General features: G+C 35.5%; 1 protein-coding gene and 1 long non-coding RNA gene across 2 annotated transcripts; both read right to left on the bottom strand.

The window, feature by feature from the left end:
* Positions 1-135: 135 nt before the first annotated feature.
* On the bottom strand, positions 136-3,778 carry LOC108473455 (ethylene response sensor 1-like). Its single transcript, XM_017775015.2, has 6 exons — positions 3,395-3,778; positions 1,875-2,804; positions 1,392-1,760; positions 1,020-1,286; positions 614-732; positions 136-519 (listed from the first exon to the last, which is right to left on the bottom strand). Exons 2-6 carry the CDS (start codon positions 2,778-2,780, stop codon positions 270-272), a joined length of 1,911 nt encoding a protein of 636 aa, XP_017630504.1. The 5' UTR covers positions 2,781-2,804; positions 3,395-3,778; the 3' UTR covers positions 136-269.
* Positions 3,779-14,117: 10,339 nt separating this feature from the next.
* On the bottom strand, positions 14,118-15,213 carry LOC128283696 (uncharacterized). The gene is made up of 2 exons (XR_008274101.1): positions 15,134-15,213; positions 14,118-14,323 (listed from the first exon to the last, which is right to left on the bottom strand). It is a non-coding gene; the product is annotated as an uncharacterized LOC128283696 (long non-coding RNA).
* Between the last annotated feature and the right edge of the window lie 9,007 nt (positions 15,214-24,220).

The following is a 24,220-nucleotide window of genomic DNA, read 5'->3' as shown; positions in this document are numbered from 1 at the left end:
ATTTTTTATCGTTTACAATCCGAGGAAGATGGGTTGCAACCCCGATGCCGTACAACAATTCTATCATTCCAATTGTTGCTACATCGGCAACCAATTAATTCATAACATGTCAAGGACAGAAAAAGAAAATGCCGCTTCTAGCTCGCTATTTATAGCTCTTTATATGAATAAAAATAAGACTATTATAAAAGTTTCTTTAATCAGCAATCATCACTTCAAATGATATGAAAATAAGAAAATAATGTAAGTCGTATTTCTCTCATGCAACTCTAAAGACTTCTTTGGTATCGTGCATTGGGATTGGATGAGATAGCTCGATGACCGTGATCTCTTAATATAGGTTTTTGTCCACTCAGATCTGCACTTCCATGATATGCTCTAACTTGCGATGAAGCTTGATGGATAGCTGAATCATCGGGATTGCTGCAGATCCCAAGTTTGACAAGGAATGTTACTGTGCAACCTTTGTCAAGGCCCTCACTTTCAATCCATATGTGGCCTCCCATCAAATTTACAAACCTGAATTCAAACATTTAAGACCAAAGGTCATTTTGATTATAAGAGAAACAGGCAAATTTTCCTATGCAAGGGAATTGAATGTTTCTGATTTTACCTTCTACAAATGGCAAGTCCAAGCCCCGCACCGCTGCTATTCCCACTTCGAGGCTGTGAAAATTTGGTAAAGAGAATTGGTATATCTTGTGGGAGAACACCACAGCCTGAATCCTTAACCTGCAAGACCAGATGGTAGGATCAACAGGAACATCATGTAGTAAGCTAGAAAAGATCCACACAATCTACACAAGGAGAACACGTTGATAGTAATTCATTGGATTGTAAGTAAAAAACAAACAACAGGTGATGCCTTCAATATAAATACTAACTGGCATGATTTGAATTGAAATTTAAAGCATTGGATAGCAAAAGACAATCTAGAGATACCTTTGAGATCGTATTGTCAAATCCTAAATAGGAGTAAACTGAAATGAAAAAAAAAGTTAAATGAAGCAATTGAGAACCTGCACTCTTAGATAGAAGTGGCCTTCGGTAGACACCGGGTAAAATTCTGGAGGTCGCCAGTCCCTTAAAGCCTCTGGTTTTGCAACAGAAGCTATAATTGAAATGTAACCCTCCTTTGTGAACTTCACAGCATTACCCACGACATTTAGAATAGTTTGCATAAGCCGTTTCTCATCACCAATAGCAAACATTGGCAAATCAGGTGCCAGAATCATAGTCATAGATAGCTTCTTTACAGACGCAATTGGCTTTATCAGATTAATGACCTAAAATACAAAAATATCAACATTAATACCGAAGTTGAACTGCAAAGGCGAAATTATTTCCATCTCATTCATTAAAAAGAAAAGTGCAATATCCCAATTAACTACCTCTTTGAAGATTCCATGAAGATCGAACATTCCAAAGTCTAGTTCTAGGTTATTATCTTCAAGTCTAGAAAGATCCAGAACATCATTGATTAGTGTCGCCAAAAGGTTGCTACTCTTTAGCACTGTCTCAATCATAACTCTTTGCTCTGGGGTTAGCTCGGTCTCCAGAAGAAGGGAACACAATGCAATAATTGCATGCATTGGTGTGCGCATTTCATGGTTCATTACAGCAAGGAAATCATTCCGTGCATGAATTGCCCTCTCAGCCTCTTGACGAGCCAAGTCTAAATCAACATTTTGCTCCATGAGCTGATCACGGGCCCGCATAGATTCCTCCAGAATAGCCGCATGAGAGAGAGCAACAGCAACCTATACAAATACGACCATAAGTTCAGCACTGGAGCCATGTTAAGAATCAAAGGCTCATAAATCATAGTAAGTAAAATGAACCAATGAAAGAAAGCACATAAATCATAAGATGACCTGGTCTGCCACAACTTCAACAAGTTCCAATTCATGGTCTCGCCATTTTCTGGCACTGTCAGTGGGGAGAATAAGAACCATGACTGCATAGTTTTTTGCAGAGAGATCAGGCCAGTCATTAATTTGGAAATTTGAGAGATGCAAAAGGGGAACCCGAACAGCAACAACCTCTGGTGGCACATATCTTCCCACTAGTGGTCTGATCCTAGCTAGAGGGCAGGTATAGGGTATATGCACTGCTCGAGAACTATTGAAGACTTCGTTGACGATAGGAAGATTTATTTGCACAGTAGATCCAACTTGTATTTGGTAGTTTAGAGTATGGGAAAGTTGCAGATTCATACCGGTCCTCGATGGCATCCACAATGCACATTCCTCCAGGCCCAAGGTCCTACCTAATTCAACAAGGGTAGTCTTTAATATCGTATGCCTGTCAAGCGTGCTTCTAATTTCATGTGTTAGCATCCTTACATGCCTTCCAGTTTCTTCTTGAGTGAGAATAAGGCCCATTTCCCTGTCAAGCTGTTCAGCCTTGTTCCTCAGAAATAATTCGCGAGTTTTAACACTCAACAAATCAGGAATAATGTGCACAAGCATCAAAGCAGTTGCACATGATACAATAGCACATGCAACCTTCGCAACAGTCATCACCACAGCAACAGCTTTAGTGTGCATAGTGAATGTCCACAAGTTTATAAAGTGGGTTGCTCCACAAAGAATGATAAAAGCACCAAATTGCATAAGCACCCATCGATATGGGAAGAATGCAGATTTTTTAACAAAATAGATAAGCTCTAGAGGAATTGAGAAATAAGCGAGGGCGATTAAGACATCCGATATATACTGATATTTAACCAGCAGTTCATCAGGTGGCCACTGAGAGTCGATACAATAACAAGCCTCCATAATGTGACAACAATAGCTCTAAATCTGAAAAGAAAATCGAGGAGGAAAAAAAAGAGATTATTTAACTTCCAATTCAATAACGTCAATGAGAAGTTTCTTGTGCTCACAGATATCCTGCAGATCTGCTTAATTTGTTAGGATGTGTACCGAAATTTCATATATCCGTATTTAGATAGAATATATCACTCTTAAAATTTCCTATGAGGACATTAGCATAAGATCCATTACAACTTTTTCATGAAAACTATATACTATTTCCATAAATATTCACCGTCATCTTCTCCATCCTTATCCGTGAAATAAAGAAAAAGGGGGGGAAAAGAAGTGTTCCTAAGCTAATCAGTAACCGCGTCACTAAATTAATGATATGAAAGCAAAACTAGAGAAAAACTACATTTTCTAATGCAAATATTATCCCTCGAATCAAACATGGTTTAAGAAACAAAACTACTCAAACCACGCAAAAAAAAACAAAAAGCATATAAAGCCTGAAACTCATTCACCTGGATTTATTATATCAAAACATAGTTCATCTTAAACAAATAAATAAATAAATCTCAAAAACTTAATCTACGGATAAATATGACTAAAGAAATAAGAAGAAAATGGAATACCAAGCTAGTGAAGACAGAAAAGGAGGATTGAGGGCGAGAGATTAGTTGCAGAGGTGAGGCGCGTGATCCAAGCCGTCCATGCGACGAGAGAGCTATCCCTTTATCCGTCCCACCTTCTTTCTTTGATGTTATCAAAGTTGAGTTGCAAGTTGCAACTGGGAGAGAAAGAAGGGGGAAGGAAGGTGGACATATTAGTAAAGTGGAAGGAGGCGGAAAGCCAATGCCTAAAAGGCCAAAGGCAAGGCAAAAGTTTCACGAATCACGGACAGAGAAGACGACGCACGAATTCAAAGGGAGGTTTTGCACGTGCAGTTAGTGATTTGGATTTTTCTCTTTTTTTCTTTTATTATTTTATGGTTTGGTTTTTGTTAAAATATATGGTCAATGTTTTTCTTTCGAACAGGAAATGTTACAATTAAGGGAAAGGGGTAGCGACGACTAAAAAATTTAAGTCCAAATAGATATCTAAGAAAATTGTATGAATGTTTATTGGAAAAACATTTTATTCTCCAAATATCAAGAAGAATGCGAATATCATGGATACAAAGTTACATTATTGGGTTTTCTCTAGCCGAAAGAGATATTCGGATAAGTATGTTATATTTGACACTAATAATTTGTGCTTTCCAAGTAATTTGTAAAACCTTATATAATATTAAATCTTCCAAATCAGATATAGACAAAAACACGTTGACTCGGACTCAAGTAATCGAGTCACCATGAACTTAAGAAAATCAAGTCACTAATGGCATGAGAAAACAACAAATCCTCACCAAGTTGAGAAGACCTCCATGATGATATGAGCATAGGGCTAAACCCTAGGCCAACAATAAGGTATTAAAGGTAACGTGGTGTGGTCCAACATTGTTATGTCACAATGTTATCGTGACAACCCACTTGATGGCCTAGACAAGGCCTAAGCTGTACAATAAAAGCTCCCCAATGGTGAGTCTAGATGGGCAAACATTATGCGAGCAACAAACAAACAACATGGTGGTGAATTATAGGCAGAAAAGATCAAAAGGGATAGTGATCCTATACAACAAGATGAGGCAATGAGGAAGTGTGAACCAATTGTGCTTAAAGAATGCCATGAGATGGCCCTGAGTGCTAAGAAAAATGTCATTGTTCAAACATTTTAATATTTTATGGGAAAAAAACTATAAAAGCTATTATGCTTTTTAGAGGGTAGTGATAGGTGTCAACTCTCTACCTCCCCTTCACATTGGCTAGTTAGTGGGACTTCTTTGGTGCAAGTGAGCTATTCTATGGCTTGCGAAGGGCCATGGTGTCCAAACATCGAGCAAGTGGAATTCTCATCGTCTTTTTAGGAGGACGATTTAGGGCCTGTTTATCATGCAATGTGAGAAAAGCTTCATTGGGCTAGAAACGAATCTTGGTAGTGGCCAACGATTGAATGACGCCTTGGGCTACGACACTTGAGATACGTCAAGCGAGTGTGTTGGTATTGGGTTCCACCAAGCCTTAAGAAAAAATACCTTGCAACTTGAACCGTAATGGTCGATGCTTAAGACCATTGATGCAGAAGATGCTTAAGGCCTCTTGTGAGCATGAGTGCCAAATGCACGTTGAGAGTGAATATTCTCACTTGAATTAAGCAATTGATTTGAATGGCTTAGTAAGGTCGAACCGAGTGATAGGCATTTGAGACATCAACAAGACATTAATGGGAACTGAGATAGTTCATAGAAAACAGGAGATGGGAAAGGCTAACCATGGCTAAAGATAATCATTGTGTTCCACGGAATTGTGTTATTTTAAGTTAAGAAACAAGCAGTCTGTGACACAATGGCAATAGAAAGGGTGAAAGGTAGGGGAGGGCAAATGAAGGGAAAGAAAGAGTGATACGTGGGGAGGGGGAGATGATGGTAAATAAGGGAGTTAGGGTTTCTACAGAAGATAGCATTGCTTGTTGGATCTAGTGCCCCAAGTATAGTAATTTCGTTTAAGTACACTTGTAATTTTTTGGAAAGATTGGTTAATGAATTTATTCTTGAATCACATTAATACTTTGTATATTGTCCTACATGGTTTTTCCACGCAAAACAAAATGAAAACAAATGTTGCTCACTGGTTGTCTAATTCTTAACTAATATTAAGCTGTATTACGTGGTCGAATCGTAATACAAAAAGACAAATTATATTAGTAGGCAAATCCAAACATGTCCTTAGTTTAATCGGACATGAGAAAACTGATTGAAAGACTAATATGTCATCTATCAAGTCCAATTAGGGAGATGTTTTGTCTTAGGTATCGAAGCGGATGACTCCTAGAAGATAGAGATATAAATGTGATTGATTGGACTAAAGTACATTGGATTGGACCAAAGATAAATAGTTCTTAAAACTGTTTATGGATTTATTCACTTGTTACGTTCATAGTGTGGTATACTAAATCCTGAGTGGATGACGGACTATGTATGCGTGACTCATACACTTTGATAAAAGTAAAAGCCTGAGTTCGAATAGATAAGGAACCGAAAGCTAGTGAGTTGGGTGTACAACTTCTGCAATATGTAGCGTCATTTATAACAGTGGAATTCATAGCCCGAGACATGGGTAAATGATATCTTCTCATTGGCATTATATGGTTGATGAAAAGTAAACGTGGTCACGGGTTGTTTGTTTTTGTAATGAATGACTTGATCACTATTTGATAGTGATTGACTTTTCATGAAAGAAGATGTAATAGTTACCATGAGATAAAATAGGATCCTATTGGGAGAGTGAATATTATTCCCAAAAGATCAAAGATATCCTATGAGAGTAATACACTTATGACAAGTTTAGTGGATAAGCATTGAGTAGTTGTTTTCCTAATAGTATGTTGTTAGCGCAAGCTCAGTCACAATACTATAGTGGAATGACTTCGTAACTAAATGAGTTTGTAATTAATAGGTGAAAAGCCAAAACTTAATTATAAATCATTTGAGTCCTAATTACATATGTCCAATCGGTCCCTTCGCTAGCTCATTCAGACTAGAAATGAATTGCATGTTGGAGTCAAAATAAACAAAATGAATAGAAATAGAGAAATGGAAAACATTCAGAAATGATTATGGTTTTCATTAAAGTTGAGAAATGGAATCATTTGCAAATGAATGTGGTTTTCTCAAAAATAGAAATGGAAATGAAAATGAGAAATTATTCATTCACAAATGTACATGGATTACTTAGAAATGATCGAAAGAATGAGTTTATGTTTTTGAGTTGTTTTAAAGCCTGAAAATGAAAATAAACCATTCGATCATAATAAATGTCATACCCCAAATCTGACTTATCTGAATTGAATGTGCATAGGTGCGAAGTAGTCAATTTTAGCGCACTCTAGTAGTTAGTTTGCCAAATTGTAAGCTTATGGCGAACTAATTTTTTAGCGAATTGAGTATTCACCCATAAATGTACACTAGGATTTAGTTCTTGAAATGTTCTTCAATAAAATAAATAATTTAATAAAATAAAATTCAGTCTTGTGCAAGTCCTAGTTTGCTCTAGCACTATGAAGAATAGGTTTCGGTAACTAGATTTAGTTATAAACCAACTAAACTGACTAGTCAAATAGCATATAGATAAGACTCTCATTTATGTTTCTTCCAGATTCTAGAGGCCATTAGAAAAGGCACATTCTGAAATTTCTTGACACTTGTCAAATTCCACTAAACGGAAGTTGATTATATATACGTGTGAGAAAGGTTCGTGAAAAAAAACAAGAAGAAGTTTCTTCTTTCTTCAATACAACTCTTTAATTCTTTCTTTTCTTAAACATTAAATGGTATATGTTGGTTGCTCTTCTTAAGTAAACTGGAAACTAAAGATTCTGGGGAATAAATAGATGATGTTCCATCTCCTAGTAAATCTGGTAACTCTACATGTTAAAAGTAATGATGCTATGAAGTATATAGACTGTAAGTTATGTATAAGAAACCCCGCATAAGGATTATCTGTAGATGAAATGTTAGCAATCTGACTGTAAATGGGTTTTAATTGTGAATTCATGTTTTCTAAGAAGTTGCTATTGGTAGTTCAAACTGTAACACCCCAAACCCGGCCTAGACGTCACGGCCGAATCTGTGATGTCACATTGGAGTGTGTTTTGAAAAATATAGTTCTATTAGAAAAGTCTATTTGTTGTTAAAACCTCGTTTGTGATCTTTATGAGAAGCTAACTTATTTTATCCATTTGTCAAGTTATAGGTCTGTCTAGCTAAACATGTTTCATACTAAATCGTTATTACACTTTAAACCATTGTTCGTTGCGAAAGCTTTTAAAACCAGTTACGTGGTTTGGTAGTTGAAAACCATTTACCTTTTGAAAACCCGAGTCCTACTGCTAACAGATTTAAGACAATTTAAATAAATCCCTAAATAAAAATAAAAACTTAAAACGGTCTTATTACATTAAATTTACCCAAATAAAACCACATTTACTAGAAATCAAAAATGAAATACATAAACAGTGGTGTGGCTATCTCCGAGTCCCTCGCAGCACCGACCCGCCTAAGGATTACTTGCGCAGATAAGTAGAAGAATGAGTTTATGGAAACTCAGTGTGTAATCCCTATTTATTAAACAGTAAATCATGCAGTGTAAACAGTCTAGGCCTAAGCCCTTATCAGTAGCAATATCAGTGTGGGCCTTAGCCCAACTCAGTACAGTATTAGAGATGCAAACAGAGATCTTACCCATTCATCCTCTACACTCCACTCCGTCCAACCCTACACTCCATGTGGGGATAAAATCGACCCACCCATCCCTACACTCCAGAATATAGCACCAGTTGCGGCGCTAAACAGTATATGCAGTAGAGCTGCCAGTACAGTACACTTTCTCCAAACATATCAAACCCACCCTCATGCAACATGTCATGTCATAATATATACGTGTAATGCTCGAATACAGTCAAATATAGCATAGGGGTATATCAGTCATTTTACCTTTAGGGGTATAACAGCCATTTCATCAGTATAGGATCTAAGTGTACTTACCGACCAATTAGTAGGCCCACAGTCGTCTTAGGCGACCCAAGCGATCTTAACAGTTAAACTATAGAAATGGGCCCAAGCCCATAATACGACCCATGTGGGCCCACACGCTCGCATGGCCCAATAAGCCCAAATAATGGCCTTGGCCGTGTAAACTACACAATCAGCCCAATTATCTCTACACAACAGTGTGGTTTACCCGTGCAGGGCCCACGAGTCCATGGGCCCACACGGCCTATTTCGGCCCAACGTGGCCCAAAATGACCTAAGCCCACAAAATCGCTCGTGGTGGTCTCTACAATCACATGTTCACACTTTTGCCATTTCACAATCGAAGTAGTGTGATTACACATCTGTTTGTGAAAAAGTAAGCAAATCTCCACGATGCCAAACCTAGATTCAATCATAACCCTACGTTAGCCCTTTAATCGTTAAAGTTACCATCCTCACGTAGCACTTAATTCTCAAAATGGTAATGGTTGCCTACCTTGAATAGCAAACGGTTTCTCTCTTAAACCACTGATCGAAGCTGCCTTCCAAAACTTGACAAACTCTGTATAGCAATACCACCTTGTTAACTAAGACTGTGAATGAAAATGATTAGAACCAAATGAACAACAACTTACCACCACTTAGAAGTATTCGAACTGTAAATGTACGCTTTAGGATCGAGTCCCACGAAAAACAGTCACACCCTTGTCAGAAACGGTGGATAACAGATAGTATTAGAAAGGAAGCTTATGTTGACAAAGAGAGAAAGAGGGAAAAGAATAACCGTGAATCCTAACTAAGCCACAGATTCAACAATCCAAACAACAAAATCAGTTGTCTTACTCAAGTGTAGAGTGATTCGGCTCAAAAAGAAAAAGGGCAATCGGCTAGCAATGAAAAACCGAATGAGCAGAGAGGGAGAGGAAGCAAGTGATATTCGGCCATAGCACAAAGAGGGAAAACGTAATTGAGAGAAGGAAGAAAAGAGGAGAAGGGACCAAAAAGGGTATTCGGTCAAACAAAACAAAAGAGAGAGGGAATAAACTTGTCAAACCTCGAAGGCTCTATGCTACAATCGGCCCCAAGAAGAGTAATACCAAAAGAAAACCCGATGAAAGGAAAACAATTCAACACCTATGGCAGAATTCGGCATCAAGGGAACAAAATCGAAAAAAACAAAATGAACATACCTATAATGATTGCGAAAGCCGAATTTTGCCAAGAGTAAGAGTCCCACTTCGGCACACTTTCTTCACCCCCTTCAAACCCTCCTAACTTCTCTTCCCATATCACTCCTCAGATTTCTCAACCACAACCCACCTATCCATATCCCAACTAGCCAAAAAGCTCTCCAACAAGTACCTAGAATTCGGCCTCAACTTCCCCTACTCCTCAAGCATTCAATTTCAGTCAAACAAAAATAGTTCCCTAGCATTAACAGCAAAATAAAATACTCCTCTTGCGTTACCAAGCCTCGAACCCCAGACCCCCTAAAACATTCCACACGCCTCTAACTCCTAGATCTGTAGGCTTTTTATTGCAATGCTTACCAACATTTATTTAAGAACCCTATTGCCAAGAGGCCAGGGTTTATTCAAGAAAACCAAAATTTTGTACAAGCCACAGCTTGAACTCTGGACTTCTCCAACACTCCTCAAGACGCTCAACCACTGAAACAAACATACATTTATGCACACAACATACAAAAATAGATACCTAGGTTTTTAGGGCGTTACACAAACTAGATGTCTTAGTCTAAAGCTAGTAGCTGCAGTAAGTGAGTCTCAGGTGAGTCCTTAATATTGACTCCTACAAGTTTTTCTAGATAAATATTTTGTGATCAATGTTTCCAATATTGGTGAATGAGTACTTGAATGACTGTTGAAATTATGTATGAAATCTTGATACAGTGTCCTCATAAGTATGGTATGTAATAGATTATATGTATGGATGCATATGATTCTGTGAAGCAACTGTGTATATGAACACCCCTAACCCATATCTGTCGTCAGTACATGGTTACGGAGCATTACCGAAATTTACAAATCAGATAAACAGATAAATTCATGCCTTATAGCATTCATATCATAAATCAATCATAATGTCCCTTATATGAGCCCTCGAGGCCCAAAATATACATTAGAATCAGATCGGGACTAAACCAGGTACTTAGAAATTTTTTCGAAAAATATCAAAATTTTGCCTAGGTGCAGGAGACACACACCCGTATCTCAGGCTGTGTAACTCTTTGACTTGGGTCACACGGCCAAGTCACACGCCTGTGTGCTAGGCCGTGTATAGGTGCAGGTGTTACACGGCCAAATCACACACTCGTGTGCAGGCCGTATAATCAATTTTGAGCATTTTGTTTCTCAATTTTTAAGATGCAAGGGATACACGGCCAGATCACACGCCCATGTGCTAGGCTGTGTGTCACACACGGCTGAGAAACACGCTGGTGTCTTTGCCCGTGTAGACGAAAATAGGCTATTTTCCAAGCCATATTTCTCACCCAATTTGTCTTCCACCTACACCATCATTTTTACATATTTATAGTGCAATACAAACATTCAACCAATGTGCCTTTAGGCTCCTCAAATGATAATTTATTATCATGTCAATCTTATACTCATATGTACCTAGATATCAAGTTCACCTTTATGCATATTTTATCAAATATACTAGCTTAAATGAATCTTTTCAAACACATATCAAAGATGACATGATTTCTTATATAAATCAAAACATGTTCATCACAAGCAATATCAATGGCTAATTATAACCAAAATATATACATGTCAATATTGACCACTTAACCTATACATGCCATTATAACCATATATACAGAAATGGGCTGACAGATTGTGTGAGTGATTGATCGCGTGATTTCGTGATAGGTTTTAAATATTTATAATTACTCGTTCTTGAACTAACTATTTTCACGATGTAGGCAAGTGTACCTATCGAACAGTAGTATAGTTTTAACAAGACCAGATTGTCGAACCCAAAGGAACTAAAAGTACTAGTAATGATTGTCTTTTTATTATCTAGCCTAAGAATAAAGAGGTTTTTGTTTTAACTAACTAATTATCTAAACTAAGAACTCACAGAGAATGGAATTGGGGAATTGCTTTTTGAAAAATCGATTGAATGAAGACAATACCTAAGGAAAAATCCACCTAGACTGTAATTGTTATTCTGGCTCCGAATCGGACGATTTATTCATTTAACTTGATCCGTAGAGATCCCTAAGTTATGTTATTATCCCTATTCAGGACTAATAACGTCTAATCCCTAGATTCAATAACTGATACTTTTCTCTAATTAACACTCTAGGGTTGCATTAACTCGATCTATGGATCCCCTTATTAGGTTTCACCCTAATCTGGCAAAATCTTGTCACTCTATGTCTAGACGCGCAATCAACTCCGCTTAATTATGACAAATGTACTCTTAAACAAGGTCTATTCCTCCTCTGAATAAGAGCTTATCTTGAATCGGTATCCTGGGATATCAAAACAAGAATTAAGAACACATAATTAAGAACAAGTCAAATATTTATCATACAATTCAGAAAATAATAACAAGATTCGTCTTAGGTTTCATTCCCCTTAGGTATTTAGGGGATTTAGTTCATAACTAAATAAGAAAACATCTCAGAATAATAAAGAATACAAAACATAAAGAAAATCCAAAACTTCTGAAGGGGAATTGAGGAGAGATTTTCATTCTTGATGATGAATCCGGCTTCTGAGATGAATCAATCGGCTTTCTTGGAGTAATTCCTTACCCTTTACTCTGTCCTCCCTTTTCTTCCTTCTCTAGGGTGTTTTTATAAGCTTTAGAATGCTAAAAGCCCTCAAAATTAGCCTTTTTCTGAGTTGGACTCAACTTGGGCTCGGCAGGGACACGCCCGTGTGACACGCCCATGTGCGATGACTTCAGGCAGTGCTCGAGCCTGCCAAATTGACACAGCCATATGGTCTGCCCGTGTGAGGAGGTCCAGGCCGTATTGATTTCGTACTTTGACCCATTTTCTCCGTTTTTGGCTCGTTTCTCGTTCCTTTCGTTTTTTTATGCCCTCCTAAGTGTAAAACATGAAATTAAAGCATTAGGAGCATCGAATTCACTAATTCTAATGGAAAATCATCCATAAAATGCGTTAAACGTGGGGTAAAAATATGTATAAATTACGATTTATCAAATACCCCCACACTTAAGCATTTGCTTGTCCTCAAGCAAAATTCTCAACTTATAATCAAAATAAATTCTTCTCAACTTATAATTTCTATCGATAATATCTCAGAATAATCCATAGGTAATCATACATTGAGAATTCAACTAAAAGAACATAAAAGTTTCAAACATTCCAAGTTGAGTATTTAATCATGCAAACATAGGTGTCTCTTCTCATTTAAGTAATTACCTTTGATTCAGAATACCACAGAGTTTCACATCCTCACTACAGATTCACTCAAATCACTCGAGGTGTTTAAGAAAAATAAATGAAGCACTCAATAGCCAATAATGAAAAGTCATTACCATAGGCTTGCATGAAAATCAAATCTCCACCACTATAATTTAATATGATACATCAATCAAAAGGTCTTTAGAGGGTTGTAATGAGATTTGGTTAGGGGGTGTGGTCACAAGCTGAAAGAAAGGGTTAGAATCGAGATTGAATTGAAAAATTACCTAACTAGAAAAAGAGTTAATCATCACTTGCGTACAACAAAGCTTCTTCTCAAACTAAGGAATTTAACTTCTAAAGCTTACAAACAGAAGATCACTACTAATATGTATACATGTTTTTTTTTAAGAACATATTAAATTACAAAGTAGAATAAAACATAGCTAAGCAACTATTTCAATTCAAATCTCGACAAAAATGGGGCTTAAATTAATTTAGGGGATTCCAACAATAATGGGTTAAGGTTAACATTAAGGGTAATACAAGAAATGGCTTGTTAGGCTCAAGGGGGTACACTAGGGGTTAATTGTGGAGGTAGGCTTTTCATGGCATGAGTGGGTTAATCCTAAGTGTCTTAATCATTTTGACATATCAAATCAAATGGTGTGGTCTCAACATGAATAATCAAGCAAGTTCTAGAATAATAGTTCACTACTGACGCACTCAAAGCAATAATAAAATTGAGCATGAAAGAATTAATAGATGCTCAAAAGGCTCAAAAATCTCACAAAAATTATGGCTTTTTGATGTTTAAGACTTGTGAATCCCAACTCAAAGTAATACCTAAACTTTGGGGAAACAACCTAAGATTTAAATTCTTAAAAATCAACTTATCATGCTTGATTCTCTAATGTCTTAAAGTTTAAACAATCAATGCATAAATGCCTATGTTTTAATTTAAGATATATCAATCAAATCATAAATCAATCAAAATTTATCCTAAATATGATATGAGAGCTTTTTAAGTGAACAAGGCAGTCATTCAGGGATTTTTCTGATAATAAATAAATACCCCCCACACTTAAGATGTACATTGCCCTCAATGTACAAAGATAGATATTAGAGTATAAATGTAATACCCCTACCCGCATTCATTGCCGGAATAGGGTACGAGGCATTACCGGAGTTTACGAATTAATTTTTTTTTTATATTCAATATAGCTCTTTTATAAATATCTAACCTTCCCTGTAATATTAAATCGAGACCAATCCACATCAACCAAATCAATTCAACATATTTTCATGATAGATTCATGCATTTATATAAGATAACGTCATCACATATCTATAACCAGGTTTGTTAACCATACTAATGGCTAACTTTACATTCATTTCACGTTAACATTTACTTTGTTAGCTTATACATGCCATTGATTTCCAAAATAAAGTTTCTTTATATACCGAAATCCTGAGGTTGATAGTGTGATGTGTCTCCGACCAAATCCGACCTCCGAGCTCTTAACACTACAAAACAGGGAAAAAGGAAACGGGGTAAGCACTTTGTGCTTAGTAAGCTCATGTAACAAGAATTATACTTACCTAATATTTTCAATACAATACAATAAACATCCATATATCCATTCAATGCATTATTACCCTAATATGCACAAACTCAACATTCAAGTTAGTACAATAATTTCCATGTACCAATAATATATACCATGATTGATGAGCTCGTCAATACCATGATTTCCATTTCCTTGCCATTTTTCCAAATTTATCCCGTTGAATTTATCGGAATTTTGATGGATTTTCAGAGGTACACTTTTAGTGTACAATTCCGGGTCCATCAATTCATATTCATGTGCGCACATTTCCATTTCAGAGAGCACACTCCCGCGAACCTCAACCTTGCAGCGGGATTACCATCAGCTAAATCCCTTGTAATATAAACTCATAGAGTATTGTCGGGATTACCAGTCGTGCTAAATCCTCGCAACGACAATTACTCTAATGAGCTTGGATCTGAATTACCAGTCCAGGCTAAATTCAGACCCTAATTCGGATTACCGTCCGGGCTAAATCCATTTTACACATATTCTCCAGGAGGGCTAATCAAGATAGGATCACCCATCCGGGCTAGATCCTTTTTACCGTCAATTCCTTTTCAGAGATCCATTGAATTTTCCTTTCATTCAACCGGGATTTTTTCCCATTTTATCAAATATATCAATGTTTCATTAGTTTTCATACAATGAACACTCAAATCATATTCACATCAATAACATACAATCTCAAGCATTTAAGAATATAATTCAAGTTACACGAACTTACCTTGATACTTGTTTGTAAACAGTAAAAATCTACTAATCCCGAACTTTTTCCTTTCCTCGATCTAGCTTCGTATTTGAATCTTCTAGATTTAAATAAATAAATTTAATTATCAATTTAATACATTTCATGTTCATATGCAACATTCTCTATAATTCAACTATTATTTATAGTTCATTCAAAGCTGTCTACTTGAGTCATAGTCACTAAATTATTTATAACTTGATCTACAGAACTCCAAATTAAGATCCGTTAATTTTCCCTGAAACTAGACTCATATATATTTTTACCATAAAATTTTCAGAATTTTTTGTTTATCCAATCAGTACAGTTTATTCTTCAAAGTCACCCCTATTCTGTTGTCTAACAGTTCTGACCCTTCTTCACTAAAAATAAATTATCTCTTTATATAGAATTCAAATGATGTTCTAGTTTGTTTCTATTAAAAATATACTCATTCAGAATTCTGGATATATAAATTTGAGTCCCTAATTATTTTTATTCAATTTTTTATAATTTTTCAAAGTCAGAACAGGGGAACCCGAATTCATTCTGACCTTGTCTCACAAAATTCATTATATCTAAAAATTTACAAATTCATTGCTTACAATATTTCTTCTATGAGAAACTAGACTCAATAAGCTTTAATTCCATATTTTTTTCATCTTCTAATTCGATTCCTAAAATTTTTGGTGATTTTTCAAAGTTAGTCTACTGCTGCTGTCCAAACTGTTTTAGTGCAAGCTGTTTATTACCATTTTCCCCTAAGCTTTTAATAAATGATAATTTCGTCCCTACTCAATTAGCCTCTCAATTGAGCTGATTTTTCTCAATTAACATTTTATTCTATTACCTTAAACTAGTTTACAACCTTTAGGAATCAGAATTTCAGCAATAGACTTTAATTCCAAACATTTTCACAATTAGGTCTTAAAAATCAATTTCCATTGAAATTGCCTAATAAAATCATCTCAAAAACAAATTAAAGCTTTAATTTCATTCTATTTCATCATAAAATTACGGAATCAACCATGGTGACTTTCAATTTCATCCATGAAATCAAAAACTAATGAATTTAATAGTAGGACCTAGTTGTAAAAGTCTTAGAAACACAAAAATTACAAGGAAAAGGCAAGGATTAACTCACTTGGTGCAAAAATTATGAAATACCAGCTTAGAGAACCCTCCTACGGCATTTTTAGCTGCTGGAATTGAAGAGAAATGAAGAGAAATCTAGATATTTCCTATTTAGTCCTAATTTTATTTAGTTAATTTTGCAATATTCCAATTTTACCCTTAATTTATCAATTTTTCTGCTGATTTCATACCCTTGCCGTCCAGCCCAAATAACTTTTGGGTCTAATTGCCTTTTAAATCCTTTCTCATTAGACTCTTAAGCTATTTAATCACTCTAGCAACTTTTACACCTATTACAATTTAGTCCTTTTCATTTAATTGACTACCCAAACATTAAAATTTCCTAACGAAATTTTAATACCACATTAATAACATTTCATAAATATTTATAAAATTATTTTCGACTCGGTTTTACGAGATAGAGGTCCCGATACCTTATTTTACCCAATTTCTTCAATAATTTCTTTTTCTAACTAATCACTAAATCGATAAAATTTTCCTATCAATATTTTCATACGATTTTCCTATCATATCAATTTTCAAGCAAAAATATTGAAATAAATTTCTCTTTAAATCGGATCTATGGTTACGAAACCATTGTTCCGATAACCTTGAATTTAGGCCATTACAACTCTCCCCCCTTTTAAGGATTTTCGTCCTCGAAAATCTTACCAGTAAAGAGGTTTGGGTATTGTTTCCTCATTGCCTCATCCGGTTCCCATGTTGCTTCCTCAATCCCGTGCTTTTGCCACAATACTTTCACCAAATTTATCTTTTTATTTCTAAGCTCGTTCTCTCCGTGCCAATATCTTGACCGGTTCTTCACTGTAAGTCATATCCGGTTGAATCTCTACTTCTATCGGAGAAATAACATGTGAAGGATCTGATCGATATCGTCGTAACATAGATACATGAAAAACATTATGGATTCTATCAAGTTCCGGTGGTAATGCCAATCGATAAGCGACCGGTCCAATTCTTTCTATGATTTCATAGGGCCCGATAAATCTTGGACTCAATTTACCCTTTCAACCGAATCGAAGAACTTTCTTCCAAGGAGACACTTTCAGAAATACCTTGTCACCGACTTGAAATTCAATCTCTTTTCGCTTAAGGTTGGCATATGATTTTTGACGATCGGAAGCTGCTTTTAGACTATCTCGAATAACCTTTACTTTTCTTCTGCTTCCGAATCAAATCAACCCCATGTATTTTCCTTTCATCGAGCTCATCCAATATAACGGTGTTCTACATTTTCTACCATACAAAGCTTCATACGGAGCCATTTTAATACTAGACTGATAACTGTTATTGTAAGCAAATTCAATCAAAGGTAGATACCTCTCCCAATTACCTTCAAACTCTAGTATACAACATCGGAGCATATCTTCCAATACTTGAATTACACGCTCAGATTGACCATCTGTCTGAGGATGAAATGCAGTGCTGAAATACAACTGAGTACCCAAGGCTTCTTGCAATTTGTCTCAGAAACGAGACGTAAATCGGGGATCTCTATCTGATATAATGGAGACAGACACTCCATGTAACCTAACAATCTCAGATATGTACAGTTCAGCTAGTTTATCTAAAGAATAATCCATACGTACCGAAATAAAGTGAGCTGACTTTGTTAATCGATCAAAAATCACCCAAATAGCATCTTTTTTCCTCGGAGATAAAGGTAGCCCCAATAGAAAATCCATAGTGATTCTTTCCCATTTCCATTCCGTATAGTAATTGGTCAAGTAACCCAAGGTACCGATGTTCACTTTAACTTGTTGACATATTAAACACCTTGATACAAACTCGTAGATATCACGTTTCATTCCGACCACCAAGACATCTTTTTCAGATCATTATACATTTTATTACTCCCGGATGTACGACATAGTACTACTGTGGCCTCACGTAGAATCTTCAGATGAGCTCAATTCGAGGTACACATACCCTACCTCGAATAATAAATAATCATCGAACTAATCAAATTCGAATCATTACCGACTCACACCGTGCCCGCTTAACTCAGTAACTTCTCATCATTCTTCCGAGCTTCACATATTTGTCTGTAAGAATGTCGGTTTAGCTCTCAATTCAGCTAGGATTGAACCATCATCATCAATGATAACCGGGTATTCATAGCTCAGAAAAGCAAACGGAGATTTACGGCTCAAAGCATCAGCTACAACATTAGCCTTACCCGGATGGTAATCAATAATCAAATCATAGTCCTTTATCAGTTCAAGCCACCTGCACTGTCTCAAATTCAAATCTTTCTGTGTCATCAAATATTTCAAGCTTTTATGATCAGTATAAATATGACATTTCTCACCATACAAGTAATGCCGCCATATCTTCAGCGCAAATACAATATCAGCTAATTCAAGATCATGTACTGGGTAATTTCTTTCATGTAGTTTAAGTTGTATTGAAGCATATGCTATTACTTTACCTTCTTGCATCAAAACACAACCTAAACCATTTAATGAGGCATCACTGTAAATAACAAATTCCTTACTCGGTTCAGGCTGCACTAATACAGGTGCTTTCATTAATAGGTCTTTCAATCGGTTGAAACTTTGTTGACATTCATCAGTCCACTCGAACTTTACATCTTTCTGCAATAATCGAGTCATTGGAGAAGCTATCATAGAGAATCCCTGTACAAATCTCCGATAATAACCAGCTAAACCCAAGAAACTTCTAACTTCAGATACATTCTTCGGTGGACTCCAATTGACAATAGCTGAGATTTTACTTGGATCTACCCTGATGCCTTCGGCAGATACAATGTGTCCAAGAAAACCCACTTCTCGAAGCCAAAATTCACATTTACTGAATTTAGCATACAACTGCTTCTCTCGTAGAATTTGCAACACAATTCTCAAATGTTCTGCATGTTCTTCTTCATCCCGAGAATAAACCAAAATATCATCAATGAATACTACTACAAATCTGTCTAAGTACGGTCTAAATATCCGGTTCATCAAATCCATGAATACTGCAGGTGCATTAGTTAGCCCAAACGGCATTGTAACACCCCTAACCCGTATCCGCTGCCAGAACAGGGTTTCGGAGCATTACTACCATTTACAGATCACTAAAAAAAATTTAAATACTTACCGATTCAATGCATCATATAAATAAATATATTACCATTCAATCAACAGTTTGACAGTTGTATAAGCATCAAACAGCAACATTGTTAGTATACTTGCACATATCTCATATAAATTCAACACTGTTATATCTATTTTCTCGACATATCGCACTTGAGTTTAATAATAGTCTCAATTACATAATTTCCTTGTATCAACATATCAAAGATAATCATATATGTACATGTCATGAAACATATCATGCTCTTTGTGACAACCCGAATTAGGGCCTAATCGGAATAGTGGTTTCGTGACCACAAATCCGAGATAGAAATAATTGTTTTATAATTATTTTGGGGTTTATGATATGATTGCATGATTGTGTGAAAATTTCGTGATGAAATTCTATGCCTAAAGTGCTTAAATTGAAAGTAGGGATTAAATCGAATAAGTTGCAAAATTTGCATCCCGTAAGTTTTTAGTATGAAATTGTTTTGGAATATTAATTAGAAGGTCTTAAATAGTAATTTGACCAATTTTAAGTTCATGGACAAAATTAGGACATGGAAGGAATTTTGAAAGTTTAGTAAGGAGGGCATTTTGGTCATTTGGATATTAAATGAAATAAAATGGGAAAAATAACACAAAATTGATCATCATCCTCCTTAGTTGCTGCCGAATTCTCCCTCTCTCCATAGCTAGGGTTTCTTCAATTTTCAAGCTCAGTAGTAAGTGATTCCAAGCCCGCTTTTAATGTTCTTTACGCTTTTGGAATCCGGAAGCTCGATTAAGCTTATGCTAGTAATAATTTAACCTAGGGTTCACATTTGGAAAAATACCCATAGGTGAAATTTGTGTATTTTGATGTTTTATGATAGAATATGAGGTTTTAAATTATGTTAAATAACTTGTGCTACTCGGTTTTAAGTGAAAACGAGTAAAAGCAAGATAATCGGTAAAAATACCTATTGTTCATAACTATATGATGGAGTGAGAATTTGATGTTGTTGTAGAAGAGAAAATGTTCAGCATATCATGAAACATAAGAATAAGGGCTGAAATTAAATTCCGAGCCTAGGGGCAAAATGTAATTTTGAAAAGTTAGGGGCAAAATGTAATTTTTCCATGATGTGATTTTGGATTGAAATAAATAGTATGAGTATTAAATGAGCTAAATGTGTTATTATAGATCAAGAAAGACGCGAATTGATCTCGAACGGGGGAAGGAAAAAGTTTTGGACTAAATTGCAAAATTTCCACATTTTGCACCAAGGTAAGTTTGTATGTAAATATTACAATAATTTCATGTACATTCTTATATTTCAGCCTATTATATAAACATACTAGCTGAAGTTAAAATGTAAATCGACTATTGGAAGAATGGAAATAAATATAGAGAGAGATATCCCTGTTGAACAATCGGAGAGATCGAATGAAATAGAGGGAGCGTAGCTAGGTCACATGTATGATGCTGAGTGCACATCATGTGTACAAGAAAGCTACGAGACACCCTGTAGTAGCTAGGTCACATGTGTGATACGAGATGTATCCCATGTAGACAAGAGAGCTACGTGAAAGATAAATGTAGCTAGGTCGCATGCGTGATTCCAAGTGAAGGACACCATGTAGACAAGAGAGCTACGTGAAAGATAAATGTAGCTAGGTCGCATGCGTGATTCCAAGTGAAGGACACCATGTAGACAAGAGAGCTACGAGACAAATCGGTTAGGTCGCATGAGTGGTACTAAGTGTTCACCATGTGTACAAGAGAGCCGAACTAAACGAAGTATGATGGTGGAGCTGTGTGCTGAAACCATTAAATATCGAGGATTGATCCGAATTGTTCAACGGGATGGTTTTGTGGTGATATTGTGGTTTGGACCTACACTTATGGTGAATGAAATGTGGTGAAAATGATTTGTGGTATATACATATATAAGATAAAATGAGGTTAGCATAAAGAATGTGTGAAAGAGTGAAACTAGCATTAAAACTGTTTTTAAATGGTATCAGCGACGTGATTTTGAAAAATCACCAAAAATAGGAGGAATATAATTAGAGGTTGAATGAGGTGTAAAATTAAAGCTTAATGAGTCTACTTTCATATAAAAGAAACAGAGCAAGCAAAGGAATTCTATATTTCGAGATATTTACAATTGTATGTGACTTGCTCAGGATGAATACGTGATCCCCTGTTCCAACTTTGAAAAATCATTAAAAATTGTACAAAGAAAATTAAGAAATATAGTTTACATGCCTAAATTCCTTATTGAGACTAGTTTTAAATGAAACAGACTTCAGGGTAGTTTGAATTGTGTACTGAGAGATATTCAATTCGTAGTGAACAGAGGTCAGATCAGTCAAGCTGTGTAATAGGGGAAACTTTAACTAATAAACTGTACTAATCGGCTGAACCAAAAATTATAGAAAAAAATTAGCAAAAATCTTTATGAGTCTAGATTTAGGGAAATTTTACGGATTTGAATTTCGAGTTTTGTAACTCGAGTTATGATTTATTTAGTGAATATGACGCTGCAGAGACAGCTTAATCAAAGTGGAATGAATAGTGAAGTTAAAGTAGATATACTTGAATTGTTGTGTAAACATGTTAGATTCTTTAATTAGTATTTACATACTTACTTACTAAGCTATAAGCTTACTTTGTTTCTCTCTTTTGTCTTATAGTGTCCTTCGGCTTGTTCAGGAGTTAAGGATCGTGAAGATCTACCCGCACTATCATACTTTAGGGTATTTGAACTAAACGTTTTGAATTATGGCATGTATAGTAGGCTTAATTATTTTGTTACGTGTCATATTTGTTTAGGTTTAAAATATTAGTTACAGTACTCGACCAGCTACTTTGTACAAGCCATTAAAGTTGGCTAATATTGTTCAAGACATATGTTATACGATGCACTATCAAATTGGATGACATATTTATATCTCGATTATGTTTAATGGTATGTGTTATGTTCTGGTAATACCTTATATCCTGTTCCGGCGACGGTAACGGGTAAGGGGTGTTACACTCTTACCGTTTCTTCATAAGCATATATCATTCATTTCATTATATCAATATTTCATGCTCCATCATTTCCATATATTTTATGTATATTTATTCCGGTAATAGCTTATATCAAACTTAACATAAATTATATTTCATGTACTTATACTTATTTCGTTTATCTATCTTCATAATTATTTCATATAACCATTCGTCATCGATACATATTACCTGAATATCAATTGTTCAACAGATGCTAGAGCGTCCTCCCGTCCACGGTCTTATTTATATTTGACATGATGCCATAGTGTCTTTCAACTATGGTCTTACTCATTTTCTCGTTATGTTGCCATGGTATCTTTCAACCATGGTCTTGTTCATTTCATATCACATTGCCATGGTATCTTTCAACCATGGTCTTACACATTTCATATCGAGTTGCCATGGTATCTTTCAACCATGGTCTTACACATTTTATATCAGTTGCCATGGTATCTTTCAACCATGGTCTTACACTCGAGTTGCCATGGTATCTTTCAACCATGGTCTTACACATTTTATATCGAGAGCACACTCCATGAACCTCATCCTTGCAAATGGATTACCACCGAGCTAAATCCTCGCAATATAAACTCATAGAGTATTTTCGGGATTACCATTCGAAGCTAAATCCTCGCAACGACAATTACTCTAATGAGATTGGATCCGAATTACCATCCGAGCTAAATTCAAACCCTAATTCGGATTACCCGTCCGGCTAAATCCATTTTACACGTATTCTTCTGGAGGGCTATATCAGATAGGATCACCCGTCCGGCTAGATCCTTTTTACCGCCAATTCCTTTTCGAGATCCATCGAATTTTCCTTTCATTCAACCGGATTTCTTCCCATTTTATCAAATATATCAATGTTTTATAAATTTTCATACAATGAACATTCAAATCATATTCACATCAATAACATACAATCTCAAGCATTTCGAAATATAATTCAAGTTACACGAACTTACCTCATTGATTGCTCGTGTTTATTATTTCATTATTCGATATATTTTCTTTCCATGATCAAGTCTCGTATTTGTGTCGTCCGGATCTTTATAAATAAGTTTGATCATCATTTTCATTCATTTCATATTCTAATACATTTAATTAATGCTCTAGGTAAAATTACCATTTTGCCCCTAAACTTTTAATTAATGACGATTTCATCCTTAGGGACGGAAAGTAAAATTCTTGCAATTTAATCCTTATTTCCAACTATTATTCTCATATATATTGATAACAGTCCATGAATTCTATAAAATATCAAAATTTTCCATAATTTCAACACTTTTCAATTTAATCCCTAAAACATGTTTTCCCGATCTTGAACTAAATTGATAATTTCGTTAAATTTTGTAATTTAAATAATAAAATAATCTATTTCATGCAATTTAGTCATTTCGACATTTTTACAAAATTGCCCATAAAATTTTACTTTTATTCAATTTAGTCCCTGAGCCTAAAACATGCAAATTAGCCATGCTAGATGAATATTCATACATATTTTCCTCCTCCTCCTCTCCATTCCACATCCTTAATTTATATAACATACAACAAGTAACATTATCAATAATTTCACTATTTACTTATATGTACATTCAAAACTGTCCATTTGCGTCATAGTCACTAAATTATTTATATATTAAGCTACAGAACTCGAAATTAAGATCCGTTAATTTTTCCTGAAACTAGACTCACATGTATTCTTATCATAAAATTTTCAGAATTTTGGTTTAGCCAATTAGTACAGTTTATTCATTAAAGTCACCCCTGTTCTGGTGTCTGACAGTTCTGACCCTTCTTCACTAA

This window comes from Gossypium arboreum, chromosome 11 (assembly GCF_025698485.1).
Source record: "Gossypium arboreum isolate Shixiya-1 chromosome 11, ASM2569848v2, whole genome shotgun sequence".
NCBI lineage: Eukaryota > Viridiplantae > Streptophyta > Magnoliopsida > Malvales > Malvaceae > Gossypium > Gossypium arboreum.
Note: the sequence above shows the minus strand (reverse complement) of the source record. Positions and strands in the feature narration are given on the sequence as shown.